This window comes from Lipophrys pholis (assembly GCF_963383615.2).
Source record: "Lipophrys pholis genome assembly, contig: SCAFFOLD_52, whole genome shotgun sequence".
In the NCBI taxonomy this organism is placed as follows: domain Eukaryota; kingdom Metazoa; phylum Chordata; class Actinopteri; order Blenniiformes; family Blenniidae; genus Lipophrys; species Lipophrys pholis.
Window position 1 is genome coordinate 1 of NW_028292091.1, and position 22,951 is coordinate 22,951.

The following is a 22,951-nucleotide window of genomic DNA, read 5'->3' on the forward strand; positions in this document are numbered from 1 at the left end:
AACCAGGTCCTTGTGACCATGTGGAGAACTCAATGATTCAGATCTTAAGTTGCTCTGAGGGACTTCTTTCTGTGTCGAGGTTCGTGGATCAGTGAAGGAAGTTTGTTTGTGGTGCAGCTCGTGTTGTTGATTTCACCAAACACCTGAAGGACCTGAAGATCACTGAGAAGAAGAGGGCTACGTTTGAGTGTGAAGTGTCAGAACCAAATGTCCAGGTGATGTGGATGAAGGACGGCCAGGAGCTGGAGACGTCCGACAGGTAGAGCGACAGCCTGGAATGTTGGACCCTTTCGTCTGCAGAGCGAGAACTTGACTGTCTGTGCTTCTCCTGCAGATATAAAATGTCCTCCGATCAGTTTGCGCACCGTCTCGTCCTGCCATCGGTTCGCTTTGCTGATGCTGGTGAATACACGGCGGTGGCCGGGTCCAGCATGTCCAAGGGCCGCCTGTCGGTTGAAGGACGAGACATCCGGATCTCTGAGCCGGTCGGCAGAGACGTGACAGTGAGTTCAGGCTCTTCTCCATCACCAACAGTGTTACCACAGTTACCTTGAAAAAGTAATCCAATTACTGATTAATAGTTCCTTCTTTAAAAAGTGACTTAGTTACTTTACTGATTACTTGTTTCTAAAAGTAGGGTTAGGGTTAGATTACAAGTAACTTTTTAGCTCCTTTCAGCAGCTGCCGACAACATTTTTACTCTTACTGCTTTTAATTTATTATTCATCTATTCATTTATTCACACCATCTTTTCTAAGCAACCATTTAATTGAGATCTCCTGAATCTAAAGTGGACCTAAACCCGGGGGGGCTCATTGCCTGTCCGTCGGTCGTCCTCCTGGTACTGTCCGGTCCACCGGAGCCAGTTCTGGCAGAGGATTCTGGGAGGTGCTGGGGATTCTGGAACCCAAACCCGATGGTCTGTTTTTGCAGGTTGTGGAGAAACAAAGAGCAACCTTTGAGTTTGAAGTGAGTGAGGACGATGTGGAAGGACGGTGGATGAGGAACGGGGTGGAGATCCAGTTCTCTGTGGAAGAACGCTTCACCTATGCGACCATCCGGCGGCTCCACCGGCTCACAATCTCTGAGACGTACCGCAGCGATGCCGGGGAGTACGCCTTCTTAGCTGGCAAGAACCGCAGCACAATGAACCTCCATGTCCGACGTGAGTCACTGTTCAAGTAGAACCTGTTGGTTTTGGTTTGTGTTCGACCTCCTGGTGTCTTCTCGTGTCTCTTTGCAATCTGACGAGGTTGTCCCGGTCTTGTTTCAGTGCCAGAGTCTCCTCAGATCGTTCGTCACATGCAGGCATTGACAGCCATGTCGGGTCGCTCGGCTCGGTTCTCGGCTCAGGTGAGCGGCCTGCCGCCGCCTCAGGTGTCCTGGTTCAAGGACTCTCTGGTTCTCTACACCAGCCAGAAGTGCAAAATCCTCCATGACGACAAAGAGCATACACTGCTGCTACTGGAGGTCTTCCCCGAGGACTGCGGCATTTACAGCTGCCAGGCCAAAAACGATTTCGGCGAGGCGATGAGCTCCGCCCTCCTCACTGTGGAAGGTACAGAATATTATTAGGATTATTATTACTCCTATTCCAGTGTGTGTCCAGTGTGTCTCCAGTGTCCCCAGTGCCTCCAATGTGTCTCTAATGTGCTTCCAGTGTGTGTCTCCAATGCGTATGCAGTGTCTCTCCAGTGTGTCTCCAGTGTGTATGCAGTGTCTCTCCAGTGTCTCCAGTGTGTCTCTAGTGTCCCCAGTGTCTTTCCAGTGTCTCCAGTGTGTGTCCAGTATCCCCAGTGTCTCCAGTGTGTCTCCAGTGTGTATGCAGTGTCTCTCCAGTGTCTCCAGTGTGTCTCTAGTGTCCCCAGTGTCTCCAGTGTGTGTCCAGTATCCCCAGTGTCTCCAGTGTTTCTCCAGTGTTCCTCCAGTGTGTCTCCAGTGTTTCACCAGTGTGCATCCAGTGTGCTTCCAGTGTGCTTCCAGTGTCTCTCCAGTGTGTCTCCAGTGTGTGCCCAGTGTGTCTCCAGTGTGTCTGCAGTGTGTCTCCAGTGTTCCTCCAGTGTGCCTCCAGTGTTTCACCAGTGTGCATCCAGTGTGCTTCCAGTGTGCTTCCAGTGTCTCTCCAGTGTGTCTCCAGTGTGTGTCCAGTGTGTCTCCAGTGGGTCCAGTGAGGCCGGGCTGCCAGCAGTAGAGGATCAACGTTCCTGATTGGCTGAATGTTCCTCCTGCAGCCTGGTTTGTTGGATGTTTGCGCAGCTCAGGGGTTCTGACAGGGTTTTCCATGGGTGTTGCAGTGCCAGAGGTGGTGGTGTCTCTGGGGTCAGCTCCAGTCCTCACATCGCCACTCAGAGACGTCCTGGCTTCAGAGGGAAGTCCTACCCAGTTCCAGTGTACCGTCTCTGGGCAAGGTAAAGTCTCCGGCACATTGGACTGTGTTCAAGGACGCGCTGGGTCTTCCGTCTTTTGTGACGTGTGAATGCTTTGTGTCCAGATGTGCAGGTTTCCTGGTTCTGTGATGACAGAGAGGTCAGGCAGTCTGACCTCTTCAGGATGTCTCAGCACGGGGACACCTTCAAGCTGGACATCTCCAGAGTCCTGCCGGGACATGCAGGAGAGTACTCCTGCGTGGCCTCCAACCCGGCGGGAATGGTCACGTGTTCGGCCACGTTGCACCTCGACGGTGAGTCTGGCAGTGGTTTGTGTGGTGGAGCCTGAAGTTAAGGTCCTCGCTCTGGTGGAGCCTGAAGTTAAGGTCCTCGCTCTGGTGGAGCCTGAAGTTAAGGTCCTCGCTCTGGTGGAGCCTGAAGTTAAGGTCCTCGCTCTGGTGGAGCCTGAAGTTAAGGTCCTCGCTCTGGTGGAGCCTGAAGTTAAGGTCCTCGCTCTGGTGGAGCCTGAAGTTAAGGTCCTCGCTCTGGTGGAGCCTGAAGTTAAGGTCCTCGCTCTGGTGGAGACCAGCTCCTGGCACCTTCAGGTGTCCCTCAGATTGTTTCACAGACCGAGTCACACAAAGACTTGACAGATGCTCGTTGAGAGCCCAAACGAATTCCAGCAAGAGTAACTGAGGAGGTGCGACCATCAGTCTGCAGCCAGACCACAGAGCAAAGAGGAACGGTTTCAGCATCAAGACTCTTTTTTCTTCAGCATCTTTCTTTTTTCAACTCCCTGTCCTCTCTTCTTCTCAGTCAAACTGAAAGTCTCTACGACCTTGAACAATTTATTAAACCTTAAAATAAATGTGTTAATATACTGAAGATAAATCTGAACTTAAACGTGAGTAAACTACTGAACATGAATCTGAGATTAAACGGCATGTTCCTGTACTTTAGAGAAGAAAGGAGATTACAGGTTAATCGAGTTTGAGGTAATCTGGGGTCTTCGTGCGACGGGTCGTTAGATGGTCGCTCTCTGATGATGTCACAAACTGGGAGTGTTTCAGGGCTGAGCGAGTCTGTGGTGAAGTGGGAGGGAGTCACGGCAGCCAGTCGCCTGTGGGGGGCGCTGCTCTGCTCCGACACAGGAAGCGGACCGCTGGCGCTCACTTCTCTCCTCTACTCTTTTCACTGCCCAGATGAAACAGCCTTAGCTAGCGCGGCGAACGCCAGGGCGGAGGCGTTCACGCAGAGCTTCAGCTCGCACGCACTCCACTTTACCCACACGCTCTCCGAGAGCGCCGTGCTGCCCGTTCAGACGGCCAGCGGTTCAAGTCTGGAGGCCGTCCCCTGGCTGCTGATGGAGATGAGCGACGTCCGAGTGAGGAGCGGGGAGGCGGCCGCGTTCAACTGCTCCTTCGGTGGTTCGCCACTCACCGGCGTGGCGTGGGAGCACGACGGCGACGGCGTGGTGGAGTCGGAGCGGGTGAGGAGCTCCCAGAGCGGCGCCATGCTGTCGCTGCTCATCCACACTGCAGGCGCAGCGGACCAGGGAACCTACTGCTGCACCGCCACAAACCGCCACGGGCGGAGCAGCTCCTCCGCCCGGCTCACTGTAGAAGGTGGTGACTCTTTCTCTTTTTACCAGTCTGTCCTCCATCAGGTCCATCCCACCCCACCCCCACCCCCACCCCTCCCGGCAGGCAGGCAGTAACCTGTAATCTGGACTCCAGTAACCATCTGGTTAAGCTCCTCCCACCTCACTAACCTCATCCGTCATTCCACTGACCTTCAGTGTTCCGCCCCAGAGCCGCAGAAAGATGGACAACTGCACTCCTGACGGGCTGCAGTGAGGCCAAAACACTGAGGCCCCACCCACCAACCACACCCACCAATCACAGACCATCACTACGGTCAGAACAACTGTCAATCATCGTGACCTTTAACTCAGAGTTTTATCCCAGTACATCAACTCATCTAACAAAGGTATAAAGGACTACAACATGGAGGATAGAACACAGCTACAGAAGTAATATACACAGTAAAGAGGAATGACTGAGCAGCAAAACACTCAGAAAATAAACTTTTTTATTCTATTTTGTTTTTATTAATTTCAGGGATGTGATTTTCAAGCATCTTGTACATTCACAGACCATATACATACACACACACGTATCCAAAAATATATACACCATTTGATGATAATAAATAATTAAATCATAGAATGAAATATATTTATGCAAAATGTATAATTTTTAAATGTTTAAAATATACGCACACCTCATATGTCTGATTATCATTCCTGAAAAGGAATTGAAAAAAGATTTTTTTGTCTGACAGGAAGTGATGATATATTCATCCTTTCAAACAAAAACGCTCCTTTGTGGGAGTGGTCTGACCCGGCGTTGGTGTTTCTGGGCGGTCAGTCAGTAGTTGGCTGTGGTGGTGGGCGGGGCCTGTGTCGGTCTTCCTGCGGCCAGAGGCTCTTCCTCCTGTGACGGTCTGAAACTAACTGTCCCTAACTCTCCTTACCCAGCTCAAGAAGCTCGCGTCACAGCAGAAAGCCCCGCCCCCTCCCTGTCTGTGCGCGCAGACCGCGGGGTGGACGGGGCGGGCCGGGCCACGCCCCCCGCCAGAACTCACTACAAGCTGGGCGGCGAGGAAAAGTCGGGGCCGCAGCCCGAGATGCAGCGCAGCCTGCTGAGCCTGCGTTTCCCCGACACGGAGCGCAGCCGCGGCCCGGACTTCCTGATCCGGCTGCGCCCCGCGCCGCAGGGCCGGGCGGCGCCGCAGGGCCGGGCGGCGGCGCTTTGCGTTACGAGAGGGCTCACCGCCCCGTTTGTCATATGGCTGTGTGAGCGGTTGAGTGTGGAGGACTCATTTTGTTCCTCCGTCAAGCTCGACGGCCCCCTGTGCAGCACACATGGGGGCCTCCACCTGCGGAGCCTCCACCTGCAGAGTGCCCTGTGCAGCACACACGGGGGCCTCCACCTGCGGAGCCTCCACCTGCAGAGCTCCAGGAGCTCTGTGGAGGCTGAGTGCAGCTCAGTCCGCAAAGGTTGGCATCTGCATGACACTCCTGCTCCCCCTGCTCCTGCTCCTCTTGTTCCTCCTCCTGCTCTTCATCCTCCTCCTCTTGCTCCTCTTCCTGCTCCTCATCCTCCTCCTGCTCCTCCTCTTTCCAGATGTGCTACACACTAAAGCTCACTCAGCCATTCAGAGTGTCGACACAGTGCACCAGAGTTCACAGCCTTTCGGGGTGCTCCACCTCCTGCTCCACCTCCTGCTCCACCTCCTGCTCCTCCTGCTCCTCCTGCTCCTCCTGCTCCTGTTCTCTAACATTTCAATGTTTGTGTGTCCGCAGTTCCAGCAGAAGGTCTGGGGGCTGCATCTCTGCAGAAGATGACGGGTAAATATCTACACCCTCCTACATGTCTTCAGTTTAGGTTTCATGTGTCAGTTCTTCTATGTGTCCTGTGTTTGTCTCTGGTTATCCAGTGGGATGTTTCATGTGTCTGTCTGATGCTGGACTGTCTGTCTGTCTGTCTGATGCTGGACTGTCTGTCTGTCTGATGCTGGACTGTCTGTCTGTCTGTCTGATGCTGGACTGTCTGTCTGATGCAGGGTTGATGTCTAACTGGACGTGTTGCCAGTGTCGTGCTCGGTGTGCTTGTTGTTGCTCTGACGTTACGATGTCGTCCACTCAGCCTTCTCTAGCTCAAGCGTCCTGACGACAGAAGAAAGCCAGGAGTCGTTCTCCACCAGCCTAAAGTCATCACACACAAGCAGAACACTTGAACTCCAGCCAGAACCAAAAAGCTTCTCCAGCTCTTTGGGGAAGAAAATAGAAAAGCCGCTCTTCCTCAGCCAACTTTCTCCAGTAACTGCAACTGTCGGGGAAACTGCAACCTTCACAGTGCAGGTGTCCAGCTTCCCACCGCCCGCCATCCGGTGGACCCACAATGGGCAGACGGTGTCCGACTCGGCCCAGTACACTCTCGCTCAGGAGCGAGACGAGTACAGTCTCATTGTTAACCGGGTTCACCGCGAGGCTGAGGGCGAGTACTCGTGTACGGTCAGCAACAGGTTCGGCCAGTCCACATGCTCTTCCTACCTGCACGTCCAGGTGAAGGAGCCCAAAGCAGAAGCGCTCGGGAAACCTCCAGAGTTCGTCAAAACGATCGAACCTGTTCAGCCATTCGAGGGCAGTCAGGTGTTCTTCAGGTACAAAGTGGCCGGAGAGCCACTTCCTCAGGTCCAGTGGCTCCGAGGCAGTATCCACATCCAACCCGGCGGGTTCTGCATCATGGTGAACAACCCGGACGGGTCGGGCTACTTCAACATTAAGGGTATCAAACAGGAGCACAGCGGTGTGTACACCTGTAAGGCCTCCAACCCGTACGGCGAGGCTTCGTGTACCGCAGAGCTGCTGGTGCTCAGAGACCAGCCTCAGGAGGAGATCGTCCACAAAACTCAAAGTCTGAAGATCTCCATGACCGAGCAGACCAGAGAGTCCAGACTGGGCCAAGAGCGCACTCGGTCCGATCAGATGATTTATACCATCAGCACCCAGGACCGTCAGATTATCCCCAGTGAAGAGGTGGAAACCCTGGAGGAGCTCCATGTCTCTGCTGCCACTGTGCAGCGAGAGCGCCTCCCGCAGCAGGCTGCGGTACTGCAGGCACATGAGATCCAGGAGAGGGTCTGTATGGCGCCCTGCCGTCCCCCTCACGTCTCGGTTCTTCCTGCCAAACAGCTTCACCTGGCCGCTTTCTTATCGTCCACCCACGAGAAACAGAAGTTCACCGAGCAGCACTCTGAGCGAATCCTCAGCCCCGAGGTCGTCGAACTCCAGTTCGCCAAAGAGCAGCAGTCTAAGCTGACGGCGGCCACGTCCGAGGAGGTCCTGCCACTCTCCACCGTGAGAGCCGAGGCCTTGAAGTACAGGACACCAGAGCAGATGCTCATCACCAGTGAGCCACCGCAGCCAGTCGGCGGTCACCTGGTGGAATCGGCTCTTTCCATCCTGGACGAGACGTCAGATGAGCTTCACAGACCGGGAGAGGAGAGGAGCTTCAGAGTGACGGAGGGCGTAAAGATCTTGTACTCGGCTCAGTCGGCAGGTCAGCTGATGCTCACTGAGCAACACTCAGAGCCTCTGGCAGCTCCAGACGCAGCCATTCAGCCCCTGGTCCATAAAGAGCAGCCGGAACCAGCGACAGCACCGGTAGTAGAGAGCCAGGTCGTTTTATCGAAAGAGCAGAGGCTCGACGTTCAACGATCAGAGCAGGACCAGGTCACACCCTGTAAAGACAGGGTTTTTAAAAGTGTTGTGACCAGCGAGGAGAGGTTTGAACTGCAGGCCGGTCAAGTGGGGCAGGTGCCGAGCATCGCCGCCTCGGTCAGTCTGCAGCCTCAGCGTGAAGCAGAGCGACTGCTCAGCCTGCAGGTCATCAGCGATCAGGATGTCTTACAGTCTGAAGGGCGATTCAGCAGCGAGACCCCCGCCGCGGTGCGTGCCGATGCTCGGACGAGTCCCACGCTGCTGCATGTGGTGACTCGAGATGAGCAGAGGTCGGTGGTCTGTGAGGAGACCCACCAGTTCACCGCCAAGACCGACGCCACCTCCACTCAGCCAGTGAAAGAGACACGACCGACAAAGTACCTGCAGTCCGTCCAGTCTCTGCCGGTTCTACCTAAGGAGAGTGTTCTCTCTGTCACCACACCAGACCAGCAGGTGGCAGTGCAGAGGCAGGAGAAAGCTCGTAGGCATGCAGCGACTTCAGAGGAGAGAAGACCCGCCGTGGCAGATTTTCACAAAGATCTTGATGTGTCGGTGGCTGGTGTGGAGCCACAGCTACGCACTGAGGCCAGAGTTTCCTGCCTCCTCGGCGTATCCTCTCAGCCCCTGCAGCTGCCGAAGGAGACCCCATTAGAGGCTGACGTCAGGAGACAACGAGCTCTGGTGAAGAAGGAGGACTTCTGGAACCTCATGCAGCCCTTGAATGTCACAGAGACTGAGACTCTGGAGGAGGGTCACACCACCAGCTTAGAAACTCTCCACAAGTTTGAAACTGACGTGAAACTGGAGCCAAAGATCCAGAAAAAGCCCATTTCCATAGAAGAGAAGGCTGTCGCTACTGAAAGCTGCACTGTCCTCGAAGCTGCTGAGCAGGACTTTGCCGTCCAGATCCAGGAGGGACAGTCTGTCAGGCAGTCGGTGCTGCTGGAGGAAAAGCGGGTGATGTTGGGGGAGAAGTCGACTGAAATCCAGGAATCTGTGCGCTCAACAGTGAAAACCAGGGAGCAGCCTGGAGAAACGCTCTTCATCCACGAGTCTCAGGATTCTCAGACTCTGCCCAAAGAGCTCCACTTCATCATTACCGTCCCCAAACCGTCTGTCCTGAGCGTCAGGCATCAGCTCCGAGACGCCCTGCTGTCGGCTGTGGCCAGTGACCAGCCGGTTCTCCTGGCTGACGTTGTGGGACTTCTGCACACAGTGCAGGTTCAGGAGGTGAAGGTCCAGAGGCAGCCCAGAATGGCCACATGTACGTACCTGGTCACGTCCCCCGGAGCTCCTCTGGAGATCTCGCTGTGCTTTCAAGGTGAATACCCTCAGAAGGCTGACCTGCGAGCCGAGCTGCAGGTGGCGCTACATGCTCTGGTTTCCCAGGAGCAGCAGAGTCTATCGTCCGAGCGGCCGGGGATGCTGCAGGTCGAACCCCCGCAGAGGGCGCGGGTCCGACTGGCGCCCTCCAGAGAGTTGCTGTCCTCTGTGGTGGACTCTGTGGTGGTGGCAGAGAGTACCGCTGGGTTTTCTGCCGTGGCGTCTCAGTCTGCAGTCATCAGGACCGAAGCCGGGGCTCCATTCCAGAGCGCCACGCTTCAGAGTCAGACAGAGTTCCAGGAGGTCCGCCAGCAGAGTCAGACAGAGTTCCAGGAGGTCTGCCAGCAGAGTCAGACAGAGTTCCAGGAGGTCCGACTGCAGAGTCAGACAGAGTTCCAGGAGGTCCGCCAGCAGAGTCAGACAGAGTTCCAGGAGGTCCGACAGCAGAGTCAGACAGAGTTCCAGGAGGTCCGCCAGCAGAGTCAGACAGAGTTCCAGGAGGTCCGACAGCAGAGTCAGACAGAGTTCCAGGAGGTCCGACAGCAGAGTCAGACAGAGTTCCAGGAGGTCCGACTGCAGAGTCAGACAGAGTTCCAGGAGGTCTGCCAGCAGAGTCAGACAGAGTTCCAGGAGGTCCGCCAGCAGAGTCAGACAGAGTTCCAGGAGGTCCGACAGCAGAGTCAGACAGAGTTCCAGGAGGTCTGCCAGCAGAGTCAGACAGAGTTCCAGGAGGTCCGCCAGCAGAGTCAGACCACCGTGGTGGTGTCGGCTCAGACCTCAGTGGCACCATGTGTGGATGTCTTCGTCCACAGAGAAACTCAGGAGGAGTTTCTGTCTGAAGCCATTATGATCAGCGAGTCCTCTGATGGTCTGACGGACTACCCGGTTTTCACCAGTCCTCTGGAGGACGTTTGTGCTGAGAAAGACGGAAACGCAGTTTTTACTGCGACCATAAAGTCTGTGAGGAACGTCAGCTGGTTCTTCAATGGGCGGCTGCTGACGTCTGGCAACGAGTTCAAGTGTTCCAAAGACCGCGACACGTACACGCTAGTTATCCACAGAGTGACGGAGCGGCATGAGGGGCAGTATGTCCTCGAGGCCCAGAACCAAGCCGGCAAGATGGCCAGCTCCTCGAGGCTCACGCTGGTCCCACGAGGTTTGATGATGAACGATTCTTCAACATCATCATCATCATCAACTAACTTCACCTGCTGCTGGAAGAGACACTTCAAACCACCACCCACCAATCAGCCTGAACCAGCGACCGCCTGACCAGCTGACCTACGTCACTGACATCACTGACCAGCTGACCTACGTCACTGACATCACTGACCAGCTGACCTGCATCACTGACATCACTGACATCACTGACCAGCTGACCAGCTGACCTACATCACTGACAGTTACTGACATCACTGACCAGCTGACCAGCTGACCTCGGTCACTGAGAGTTACTGACAGTTACTGACCGATGTTACTGACCAGTCAACGGCTTTTGTTTGAATCAGCTTTTCTTCTAAATCTCTTTAATACTATTTAAAGAGTGAAGGTTGATAACTTGGTGCAGCCTGATGTGTTGGTTTGAAGTTTTCTCCTCCAGCAGTGACATCGTCACTTCCTGTTTCCTTCCAAAGAGCCTCAACATCTGACTGCACATCTGCACAAACCTCCATCAGTAATCATCCCCGTTCTCTGCATGCTTTCTCCTCCTCCTCCTCCTCCTCCTCCTCTTCCTCCTCCTGCTCTTCCTCTTTCTCCTACTCCTCCTCCTCTTCCTCCTGCACCTCCTCCTGCTCTTCCTCCTCCTCCTGCTCTTTCTCTTTCTCCTCCTCCTGCTCCTCTTCCTTCCCTTGCACCTCCACCTGCTCTTCCTCTTCCTCCTTCTCCTGCTCCTCTGCCTCCTCCTCTTCTCCACAGGCTATATGGCTGTGCACCCCCCACCCCCCCCACCCCCCCCACCCCCCCACCCCCAACCCCCCAGACTCACCCTGTCCCTGTGCTGTCTCTGCAGTGAAGCCGGTGTTCCGGCGCCGCCTCGCCCCAATGGATGTCACCATTGGCCACGTGGCAAAGTTGGAGTGTGAGACGGAGGACGCTCCCAACGTGAACTTCAAGTGGTTCAAGGATGGCCAGCCAATCAGAGAGGGCGATAAGTACCGCATCATCAGCCGCTCCCAGACGTCATATCTGGAGCTGCTGAGCCCCGTGAGGGAGGACAGTGGACAGTACTCCTGCCGGGCGTCCAATCAGCATGGTGCCGAGGAGTGCTCCGCCACCCTAAGCGTGACAGGTAAGCACATGACGCGGCTCCTGGTGTCCCCCGGTGGAGTCTGGACAGCTGGTCCAGTAGGAGTCGTCTCTGCTGGTGGACTGGAGCTCCACTAACTCTGTCTCTCTCCAACCCCCAGAGAAGGCCCCCCCTGTGTTTGTCACTAAGCCGGAGCCTCAGATAGGCTTTGTGGGGAAGAGGGCAGTGATGCACAGTGTGATAGCGGGCTCCGCCCCGCTCACGGTGCTCTGGTTCAAGGACGAGCAGCCGCTGCCCGTCATGCCCACACGCTTCCACACCTCTTGTGAAAAGAATAAGCACACTCTTGAGATCAGCGGGCTGGAAACGGCCGACGGGGGCCGATATGTGTGCAAGGCGTCCAACACTGTTGGGACGGCCGAGTGTGGCGCCGAGCTGCGTGTGGTTGATAAGCCGCACTTTGTGAGGCCGCTGTGCCCGGTGGCAGCTGTGGTGGGAAGTCCTCTGCACCTGGAGTGTCAGGTGGACGAGGACACCGGAGTGACCGTGGCCTGGACCAGAGACGGCCGGAGAGTTCACCAGTCGCCCGACTGTAAGCTGTCTTTTGAGGTGAAGGTGGTCACTCTTGATATCCCAAAGACCACACTGAAGGATTGTGGGGATTATGTGTGCACGGCGACCAACGAGGCCGGCAGTGCGCTCTGCTCCACCTCGGTGAAAGTCCAAGGTAAGAGAATGTGCTGGTGGCGGAGGCCAGTGGAGAGTCTATGTGTGATGTTCTGTGGTTCCTGTGCAGCAGAAGCTGTCCTCTTTCACCACTGCCTTGTTGTTATTGACCTTGTACTGACCTTCACCGTGCCTCCTGTAACTGCTCGCCTCTCCAGAGCCGCCAGTCTTTGTGAAGAAGCTGGAGGCCTCCACGGTGTGGCGGCAGGGCAGCAACGCCCGACTACAGTGCACCGTCACCGGATCTCCAGAACTCCAATGCAGTTGGTTCTTCAACGACGGCCCGCTGAGCGCCGGCGGCCGGAGCACCGTCACCACCAAGGGCGGCGTTTCCACGCTGGAGATCCAGGATGTCACACTGAGTGACGGAGGGAACTACACCTGCGAGGCTGTCAATGACTCTGGTAGCGAGATCTGCAGCACCAGAGTCACAGTGAAAGGTCGGCACAGTCCAGAACCGTTGGTACACCGTGTCAACTGAACCAAACCCATTCAGTCTTCAGCTGGACATGGTCCAGAGCTCAGACCAGATCAGGTCCCACAGACCTCAGAACAGGTCTTAGTGCAGTCTGGCAGCAGCAGATTTCATTAACAGACCCTGCAGTGGAGGAGTCCAGATGTTCAGTCCAGATGTTCAGTCCTTCAGTCCAGACGTTCAGTCCAGACGTTCAGTCCAGACGTTCAGTCCAGATGTTCAGTCGTCCAGTCCAGATGTTCAGTCCAGATGTTCAGTCCAGATGTTCAGTCCTTCAGTCCAGATGTTCAGTCCAGACGTTCAGTCCAGACGTTCAGTCCAGATGTTCAGTCGTCCAGTCCAGATGTTCAGTCCAGATGTTCAGTCCAGATGTTCAGTCCAGATGTTCAGTCCTTCAGTCCAGACATTCAGTCCAGACGTTCAGTCCAGATGTTCAGTCGTTCAGTCCAGATGTTCAGTACAGATGTTCAGTACAGATGTTCAGTCCAGATGTTCAGTCCAGATGTTCAGTCCGGACGTTCAGTCGTTCAGTCCAGACGTTCAGTCCAGATGTTCAGTCCGGACGTTCAGTCGTTCAGTCCAGACGTTCAGTCCAGATGTTCAGTCCAGACGTTCAGTCCAGACGTTCAGTCCACACGTTCAGTACAGACGTTCAGTCCAGACGTTCAGTCGTTCAGTCCAGACGTTCAGTACAGACGTTCAGTCCACACGTTCAGTCCAGACGTTCAGTTTAGAAGCTCAGTCCAGACGTTCAGTCGTTCAGTCCAGACGTTCAGTCCAGATGTTCAGTCCAGACGTTCAGTACAGACGTTCAGTCCAGACGTTCAGTCGTTCAGTACAGACGTTCAGTAAAGACGTTCAGTAAAGACGTTCAGTCCACACGTTCAGTACAGACGTTCAGTCCAGACGTTCAGTCGTTCAGTCCAGACGTTCAGTCCAGACGTTCAGTCCAGACGTTCAGTCCAGACGTTCAGTCCAGACGTTCAGTCGTTCAGTCCACACGTTCAGTACAGACATTCAGTCCACACGTTCAGTCGTTCAGTCCAGACGTTCAGTCCAGACGTTCAGTACAGACGTTCAGTCCAGACGTTCAGTACAGACGTTCAGTCGTTCAGTCCAGTCGTTCAGTCCAGACGTTCAGTTTAGAAGCTCAGTCCAGACGTTCAGTCGTTCAGTCCAGATGTTTAGTCCAGATGTTCAGACGTTCATTCCAGACGTTCAGTCGTTCAGTCCAGACGTTCAGTCCAGATGTTCAGTCCAGTCGTTCAGTCCAGACGTTCAGTCCAGATGTTCAGTCGTTCAGTCCAGACGTTCAGTCCAGACGTTCAATCCAGACGTTCAGTCCAGACGTTCAGTCCAGATGTTCAGTCCAGATGTTCAGTCGTTCAGTCCAGACGTTCAGTCCTTCAGTCCAGACGTTCAGTCCAGACGTTCAGTCCAGATGTTCAGTCCAGATGTTCAGTCGTTCAGTCCAGACGTTCAGTCCAGACGTTCAGTCCAGACGTTCAGTCGTTCAGTCCAGTCGTTCAGTCCAGACGTTCAGTCCAGACGTTCAGTCGTTCAGTCCAGACGTTCAGTCCAGACGTTCAGTCCAGACGTTCAGTCCAGATGTTTAGTCGTTCAGTCCAGACGTTCAGTCCAGACGTTCAGTCCAGACGTTCAGTCCAGATGTTCTGTCGTTCAGTCCAGACGTTCAGTCCAGACGTTCAGTCCAGATGTTCAGTCCAGATGTTGGGGTCTCACCAGCTGTGTGTCCCTCTGTAGAGCCTCCGTTCTTCAGGAAGGAGCTTCTGTCCATGGAGGCCATGCGAGGCTCCGTGGCCGTTCTGGAGTGTGAGGTTTCAGGCTCGGTTCCGTTCGAAGTGTCTTGGAAAAAGGATAAGAAGCGACTGAGTGGCGATAAGAAGCACCGGATCATTTCACAGGGGGCGCTGGCCGCTCTGGAGATCCAGTCCTTTGAGAGCGCAGATGCTGGCGAGTACGAGTGTACCATTTCCAATGAGGTTGGTTCGGTAACTTCCAAGTCCGGCCTGAAACAGAAAGGTTGGTGAAGCAGAATAGAAGCAGTCCAGTGAGCTTTCCCTGTGGCGCCTGTTCTCCAATTGGCTGGTGGTGACGATTCCTGTCCGGTTATTTCAGAACCACCGACGTTCTCTAAGAGATTCGACAGTACCACAGCCATCTTGGGAAACACAGTGAAGCTTCAGGGAACTGTGAAGGGTTCGGCTCCGATCACTGTGAAATGGATGAAAGACTCTGAGCTGCTCAGAGACGACGATTCCAACATCAAGATGACATTCGAGAACAACCTGGCCGCCATCTTGTTCTCCTCCGTCCAGCTAGAACATGGCGGCAGGTACACGTGTGTAGCAGCCAATGAGGCGGGGCAGCAGAAATGTGACGCTGTCTTAACCATTCAAGGTCAGAGCACATTCCTCCTTAAAGAATCTGAGCCACAGCTCTCCTGTAGCACCCTGCTGAGTCTGGTATTGTATTTTAGAACCTGCGAGGATTGTAGAGAAAGCAACGTCCATCAGCGTGACCGCCGGCGAGGCGGCCACGCTGGAGTGTACCATCTCCGGAAGCCCCGAGCTGAAAGTCAAGTGGTTTAAAGACGGGAAAGAGATGATCAGCGGGCGGAAATATAAGATGACTGTGAAGGAGAATATCGCCGCCTTAAAGATTCTGTCAGCAGACAAAGGCGACACCTCGGAGTACGCCATGGAGCTGTCCAATAAAGTCGGCAAAGACCAATGCACCTGCTCAGTTACCGTGATCGGTTAGTTTCACTGGAAACATGTCCCATCCTCCCATGTACAACCCAGTCCTCCGTGATGGTTTAATCCTTGGCTTATGTCTCCGCACAGATCGAGCCGTTCCGCCATCTTTTACCAAATCCCTAAAGAAGGCGGACGCCACCGTCGGTAGTGACGTTACGTTGGAATGCAGACTCACCGGATCACAGCCCATCGTGGTCTCATGGTACAAAGACAACAAAGAAATCCGCAGTGACAACAGATACAATATTGAATTCAATGAGAGTCGAGCCTCCGTCACCATCACAGGCCTGGATCAGGGTGATGGAGGAGTCTATATGTGCCGCGCCTCCAATGACGCAGGGCAGAAAGAAAGTAGTGGCACCTTGTCGGTCAAAGGTCAGCGGAGCTCCACATTAACATCAACTCTGGCTTTTGACAGGATCTCAACTCTTCTGCTGTATTTCTTTCCAAATGACTCCAGAACCTCCGTCCTTCACGGTGAAACCAGAGTCCCAGGATGTTTCACCCGGATCCGACGTGGTCATGAGATCAGAGTTTGTGGGCTCGGCTCCGATGCTCATTAAATGGTTCCGAGAGGAGAAAGAGATTTTCACTGGAGGCAAATGTTTCATAAAGAAAGACGCCTCTTCCAGCTCGTTAGAGCTTCACTCTGTCAAACCCGACGACTCTGCCCGGTACACCTGCCAGGTTTCTAACGACGCCGGCAAAGTGGACCGCACTGTGCTCCTCTTCGTCAAAGGTGCTGCTTTCACTCTTCTTCTCACCCAAGTGCTGTTGCCTTCCACTGCTTCCTGTTTACACTGTCATTCTTCCTGTTCATTTACAGAAGCCCCAGCATTCACAATGAAGCTTGAGCCTTCACAGCAGCTGAAAGCCGGACTGCCTCTCAGGCTGTCCTGCAAAGTGCAAGGCACGCCCGTGATTAGCATTACATGGTTCATAAACGGCTCGCAGGTCGTTTCCGACCAGAGACACACCATGACCTTCGACGGCTCGGTAGCCACTCTGGAGGTAGAGGACTGTTCTGTAGAGGACAGTGGAGAATATGTGTGTGTGGCGTCAAGCGAGGCCGGCAGAGACCAGAGCAGCAGCTCGGTGTCAGTCAAAGGTTCGTTCTGTCGGTCAGAAATCTCCTTTTTCATAATCTGTCTGAAGACACGAACTGTCCACCGCTGGGTGTCAGGTCTGATCCCGGAGGTCCTTTAAAGGTCGTCCAACGTAGTCTTAAACCTGACCCACATCGAGTTACAGTTAGTCTAAGATCAACAAGAGCTTAGTCTGAAATCAATCTAAAGTTGGTTTAAGATAATCTAAAATCAGGCTAAATCAATGTAAAGTTAGCCTAAACTAATCTAAAGTTAGTCTAATCTAAAGTTAGCCTAAAATAATCTAAAGTTAGCCTAAAATAATCTAAAGTTAGTCTAATCTAAAGTTAGCCTAAAATAATCTAAAGTTAGTCTAATCTAAAGTTAGCCTAAAATAATCTAAAGTTAGCCTAAAATAATCTAAAGTTAGTCTAATCTAAAGTTAGCCTAAAATAATCTAAAGTTAGTCTAAAATAATCTAAAATTAGCCTAAAATAATCTAAAGTTAGTCTAATCTAAAATTAGCCTAAAATAATCTAAAGTTAGCCTAAAATAATCTAAAGTTAGTCTAATCTAAAGTTAGCCTAAAATAATCTAAAGTTGGTCTAATCTAAAGTTAGCCTAAAATAATCTAAAGTTAGTCTAATCTAAAGTTAGCCTAAAATAATCTAAAGTTGGTCTAATCTAAAATTAGCCTAAAATAATCTAAAGTTAGCCTAAAATAATCTAAAGTTAGTCTAATCTAAAGTTAGCCTAAAATAATCTAAAGTTAGCCTAAAATAATCTAAAGTTAGCCTAAAATAATCTAAAGTTAGTCTAATCTAAAGTTAGCCTAAAATAATCTAAAGTTAGTCTAAAATAATCTAAAGTTAGTCTAATCTAAAGTTAGCCTAAAATAATCTAAAGTTAGCCTAAAATAATCTAAAGTTAGTCTAATCTAAAGTTAGCCTAAAATAATCTAAAGTTAGCCTAAAATAATCTAAAGTTAGCCTAAAATAATCTAAAGTTAGTCTAATCTAAAGTTAGCCTAAAATAATCTAAAGTTAGTCTAAAATAATCTAAAATTAGCCTAAAATAATCTAAAGTTAGTCTAATCTAAAATTAGCCTAAAATAATCTAAAGTTAGCCTAAAATAATCTAAAGTTAGTCTAATCTAAAGTTAGCCTAAAATAATCTAAAGTTGGTCTAATCTAAAGTTAGCCTAAAATAATCTAAAGTTAGTCTAATCTAAAGTTAGCCTAAAATAATCTAAAGTTGGTCTAATCTAAAATTAGCCTAAAATAATCTAAAGTTAGCCTAAAATAATCTAAAGTTAGTCTAATCTAAAGTTAGCCTAAAATAATCTAAAGTTAGCCTAAAATAATCTAAAGTTAGCCTAAAATAATCTAAAGTTAGTCTAATCTAAAGTTAGCCTAAAATAATCTAAAGTTAGTCTAAAATAATCTAAAGTTAGTCTAATCTAAAGTTAGCCTAAAATAATCTAAAGTTAGTGTAATCTAAAATTAGCCTAAAATAATCTAAAGTTAGTCTAATCTAAAGTTAGCCTAAAATAATCTAAAGTTAGCCTAAAATAATCTAAAGTTAGTCTAATCTAAAGTTAGCCTAAAATAATCTAAAGTTAGTCTAATCTAAAGTTAGCCTAAAATAATCTAAAGTTAGCCTAAAATAATCTAAAATTAGTCTAATCTAAAGTTAGCCTAAAATAATCTAAAGTTAGTCTAATCTAAAATTAGCCTAAAATAATCTAAAGTTAGCCTAAAATAATCTAAAGTTAGTCTAATCTAAAGTTAGCCTAAAATAATCTAAAGTTAGTCTAATCTAAAATTAGCCTAAAATAATCTAAAATTAGTCTAATCTAAAATTAGTCTAATCTAAAGTTAGCCTAAAATAATCTAAAGTTAGTGTAATCTAAAATTAGCCTAAAATAATATAAAATTAGTCTAATCTAAAGTTAGCCTAAAATAATCTAAAGTTAGTGTAATCTAAAATTAGCCTAAAATAATCTAAAATTAGTCTAATCTAAAGTTAGCCTAAAATAATCTAAAATTAGTCTAATCTAAAGTTAGCCTAAAATAATCTAAAGTTAGTGTAATCTAAAATTAGCCTAAAATAATCTAAAATTAGTCTAATCTAAAGTTAGCCTAAAATAATCTAAAGTTGTACTAGTGTGAACGTTGTGGGGCGGTTTGTACTAGTGTGAACGTTGTGGGACGGTTTGTACTAGTGTGAACGTTGTGGGGCGGTTTGTACTAGTGTGAACGTTGTGGGGCGGTTTGTACTAGTGTGAACGTTGTGGGGCGGTTTGTACTAGTGTGAACGTTGTGGGACGGTTTGTACTAGTGTGAACGTTGTGGGGCGGTTTGTACTAGTGTGAACGTTGTGGGGCGGTTTGTACTAGTGTGAACGTTGTGGGGCGGTTTGTACTAGTGTGAACGTTGTGGGGCGGTTTGTACTAGTGTGAACGTTGTGGGGCGGTTTGTACTAGTGTGAACGTTGTGGGGCGGTTTGTACTAGTGTGAACGTTGTGGGGCGGTTTGTACTAGTGTGAACGTTGTGGGGCGGTTTGTACTAGTGTGAACGTTGTGGGACGGTTTGTACTAGTGTGAACGTTGTGGGGCGGTTTGTACTAGTGTGAACGTTGTGGGGCGGTTTGTACTAGTGTGAACGTTGTGGGGCGGTTTGTACTAGTGTGAACGTTGTGGGACGGTTTGTACTAGTGTGAACGTTGTGGGGCGGTTTGTACTAGTGTGAACGTTGTGGGGCGGTTTGTACTAGTGTGAACGTTGTGGGACGGTTTGTACTAGTGTGAACGTTGTGGGACGGTTTGTACTAGTGTGAACGTTGTGGGGCGGTTTGTACTAGTGTGAACGTTGTGGGGCGGTTTGTACTAGTGTGAACGTTGTGGGACGGTTTGTACTAGTGTGAACGTTGTGGGACGGTTTGTCCTGGAGGGAACTTCCTGTTCGTGATGTCAGTGTGCATGTGTTTCCTGGAGGGAATCTAACCTGTCACCTCTCTTCCTGCAGAGCCTCCAGTGTTTGTCAGGTCTTTTGAATCCTCTGAGATTGTGAAGGCAGCCGACATTTTCTTGGAAGGAACCGTTTCAGGTTCTGCGCCTTTTGAAATCAGTTGTTTCCTGAACGAGAAGCCGCTGAGAAACGACAAGAGACATAAGATGGGTGTTGAGAACCAGACGGTGACCCTGCAGGTCTCACACTGTGAGGCCGCCGACGCCGGGACGTACCGGTGCACGGTCTCCAACGAGGTCGGCCAGACGTCTTGTTCTTGTCAGATCTCCCTGAAAGGTCAGTGGGAGGACAGTGGAACCGGTGAACGCACGCTCACCGGTTCTCCTGGAGGTGTGGATATGTGAAACGAGCAGGACTGGTGTGGTCGCCGCCAAAGCAGCAGCTGAACCATGTTTCTCCCCCAATAGAAGCCCCTTCCTTTGTGGAGAAGCTGCCGGAGCAGGCCTGCATGGTGGGCTCTGGACTCACCCTCAGGTGTGTGTGTTCTGGATCTCTGCCCTTGAGCTTCTCCTGGATGAAGGACGATCACAAGCTGGCAGAAGACGAGCACTTTCAGATGTCATGTGACGAACGAGTCGCCACGCTGACCCTGAGAAACGCTCAGGTGTCCCACGCTGGCAGATATGTGTGTGAGGCTCAGAACAAAGCCGGGACTCAGCGCTGTGGCGCCGCCCTGGTGGTGACAGGTTTGTACCCGCCGTGGTGCTTCCTGCTTCTGCTTCCAGTTCAGGCTTTGTGTGTCACGTCTAATGCCGCAGGCCAGGCCATTGAGTCCTCCGTCCTCTTCTCGTCCCAGAACCAGCGAGCATCACCGACCCGGCAAAGTCCGTCAGCGTAACGCAGGGCGACCCGGTCCGGCTGGAGTGCCGCTTCTCCGGCACCAAGCCGCTCAAAGTGAGATGGATGAAGGAGGGGAAGGAAGTGAAGTCAGGCTTGAGGTTTAAGGTCCAGAGCAGAGACAGCAGCTCGGTGCTGCAGGTGGTCCGCACCGAGAGCGCCGACGCTGGCGAGTACACCTGCCAGGTGTCCAACGCCGCCGGCAGCAGTGCATGTGAAGCTTCTGTCACGGTTCTGGGTCAGTTTATCCGACGGTCCCGTGTCGTTTGTGTTTTCAGTTTCATGTTCTGTCACCACATTAACACTGTTTCCAAACTGTACGACAGACCAGATCATTAAACCGGCGTTTACCAGGAAGCTGAAGGAGACCGAAGGTATCAAAGGGGCGTTCGCTCACCTGGAGTGTCTGCTCTCCGGCTCGCTGCCCATGAGCATCCAGTGGTTCAAAGACGAGGCAGAACTCCACCCCGACGAGAAGCACAAAGCCGCCTTCTTTGAAAGTGTGGCTTTTCTAGAGATCAGCTGTCTGGATAGTAAAGATGGCGGCAGATACAAATGTGTCGCCAAGAACGAGGCCGGATCGGCGCAGTGCTCCGCCATTCTGATTGTGAAAGGTTTGAAATCTCATAGTTCAATGGCTGTGTGTGTGTGTGTGTGTGTGTGTGTGTCTGTGTGTGTGTGTGTGTGTGTGTGTGTGTGTGTGTGTGTGTGTGTGGAGGGGGGGACAGACAACCAGAATAAGACACTTTACGATCTTGAACTTGACCAATAAGCTCCAGCTTGTTCAGAGTTGGCGTGTCCGTCAGGGTTCAGCTTCATTGGTTCAGGAATGAATGAATCAGAAGTCAGACTGGGGATCCCCAGACTGGACACCTCCAGTATGGGGGTCCCCAGTCTGGGGGTGTCCAGTCTGGGGGTCTCTAGTGAGGGGGTCTCCAACGGACTAAGAGGTTGGGACTGGTTGGGCTGGTTGCAGGGACATCGGTCGTGTTGTAACAGACGTTTGGTTCGCCCACAGAGCCACCATGTGTTCTCCAAAAACCCCAACCCAGAGAGGTTTTACCCGGGTCAAAGGTCATGTTTAATGTCCACATGACCGGCACGCCGCCGCTGACCATCAAGTGGTTCAAAAACCAGAAGGAGGTCTTACCCAGTGCCGACTGTAGTGTGTCCAGAAGCAACAGCTCCAGCTCACTTGAGTTCTTCTTCGCTAAAACCTCCGACTCTGGAGACTACGTCTGTCAGATCCAGAACGATGTGGGTGCCACGTCCTGCCAGGCGGCGCTCTTCGTCAAAGGTTAACGGTCACTTCCCAAGATGGTCGGTATTCTTGCTGTGAAGGACAAACTTTAGTAACTTTTGTATTCGTCTTTTGCAGAACCTCCATATTTTGTAGAAAAGCCTGAGGATGTTTCGTTAGTGCGAGTCGGAGACAGCAAGGTGTTTGAGTGTAAGGTGGCCGGTTCTCCACAGATCTCTGTACGCTGGTTCAGAGACGGAGCCGAAGTCCAGCAGAGCGTCAGACACACCACGTGGTTTTCAGACTCTTTGGCCACGTTAGAGATCTGTGACATTACTGAGAGTGACGGAGGAAAGTACTTCTGTGAGATCTGCAACGAGGCAGGCATGGAGAGCTGCACCTTCAGCCTGGACGTGAAAGGTTGGTCCTCTCTTGTCCCGCAGCCCAGAAAGGTTCCACAGCCAGGATCCACAGGTCATGTTACCTCTTTATTTCAGAAATACCATCGTTCGTCAAGGAGCTGCCGTCTCTACAAGTTGTTAAAGGTTCCACCGCAGTGTTTGACTGCACAATGGCAGGAAGTGCCCCTTTTACAGTCACGTGGTTCAAAGACCAAAAACCAATCAAGTCCAGCCAAAAGTTCCTCATTGTTGACGGTGAGAAGGTGGGCCTGAAGGTCCAGGACTGTGGACACCACGACGTCGGTGCCTATCGGTGTGTGGTCACCAACGACGTCGGGAGTTGTGAAACTTTTGCCTCATTGTCTCTTAAAGGTTGGTGTGATCTGACGTGAAACCCTGACACATCTGTCCTCTCGTCCCCGAGTCAACAAACCTTTTCTTCCTGTCAGTTCCTCCGAAATTTGTCAAACAAATGGAAAACGTGTCCACGGTGGTGGGAGACGTGGCCGTGTTCTGCTGCTGCGTGGAGGGCTCGCCGCCTATCTCGGTGCAGTGGCAGAAAGATGAGAACTGGATCTCCGAGGATCCACAGATTGAGAGGACGTTTGAGAACAACCAGGCGTGTCTCAGGATCCCTGCGTGTGAAGCGGCTCACAGTGGGGGGTTCAGCTGCCAGGCCATCAATGAGGCCGGGCAGGACCGATGTGCCGCCACGCTCATCGTGCAAGGTACGGCAAAGCCTCCACCCAGAAGCAGGTCAGTATCACCAACAGCACGGTCTCACCTCTTCTTCTGGGCTTTGTAGAGCCGCCCACCATCCGGCAGAAGCCCGAGCTGGTCAAAGTGACCCGCGGAGACCCGGTCAGTCTGGAATGCAGAGTGGCCGGTACTCCTCAGATCAGTGTGCGCTGGCTGAAAGACGGCGAAGAGCTGGAGTCCAGCAGGAAGCATCAGCTGCTGTACGAGAACCAGCTGAGCACTCTGAACGTAGCCCCCTGCGAGCTGCAGGACGCTGGCGAGTACGAGTTCCAGGCCAGGAACGGGGTGGGGTCCTGCAGCTGTAAAGTCCGGCTGGTGGTTTTAGGTCGGTGGCGTCAGAGAAATCCAGAGCGGCTGAGGTGCTGGTTGCTCTGCCTCTAACCGTCTTGTGATGT

General features: G+C 51.7%; 1 protein-coding gene across 1 annotated transcript in view; it reads left to right on the forward strand.

The window, feature by feature from the left end:
* Positions 1–117: 117 nt before the first annotated feature.
* LOC308128191 (titin-like) overlaps positions 118–22,951 on the forward strand; it is a gene marked incomplete at its 5' end in the record, with an annotated part of 167,030 nt that continues 144,196 nt past the window's right edge. Inside the window, 29 exon segments of the mRNA XM_080493900.1 lie at positions 118–259; positions 335–503; positions 934–1,165; positions 1,274–1,558; positions 2,295–2,408; positions 2,492–2,680; positions 3,437–3,994; positions 4,906–5,427; positions 5,734–5,778; positions 6,077–10,132; positions 10,988–11,266; positions 11,385–11,951; positions 12,109–12,390; positions 14,190–14,468; positions 14,565–14,846; positions 14,926–15,204; positions 15,293–15,580; positions 15,666–15,944; positions 16,032–16,313; positions 19,317–19,595; positions 19,727–20,005; positions 20,116–20,394; positions 20,483–20,770; positions 20,963–21,106; positions 21,175–21,453; positions 21,535–21,816; positions 21,894–22,139; positions 22,247–22,525; positions 22,603–22,881. Of these exon segments, the coding sequence (XP_080350026.1) occupies positions 118–259; positions 335–503; positions 934–1,165; positions 1,274–1,558; positions 2,295–2,408; positions 2,492–2,680; positions 3,437–3,994; positions 4,906–5,427; positions 5,734–5,778; positions 6,077–10,132; positions 10,988–11,266; positions 11,385–11,951; positions 12,109–12,390; positions 14,190–14,468; positions 14,565–14,846; positions 14,926–15,204; positions 15,293–15,580; positions 15,666–15,944; positions 16,032–16,313; positions 19,317–19,595; positions 19,727–20,005; positions 20,116–20,394; positions 20,483–20,770; positions 20,963–21,106; positions 21,175–21,453; positions 21,535–21,816; positions 21,894–22,139; positions 22,247–22,525; positions 22,603–22,881 (11,763 nt within the window).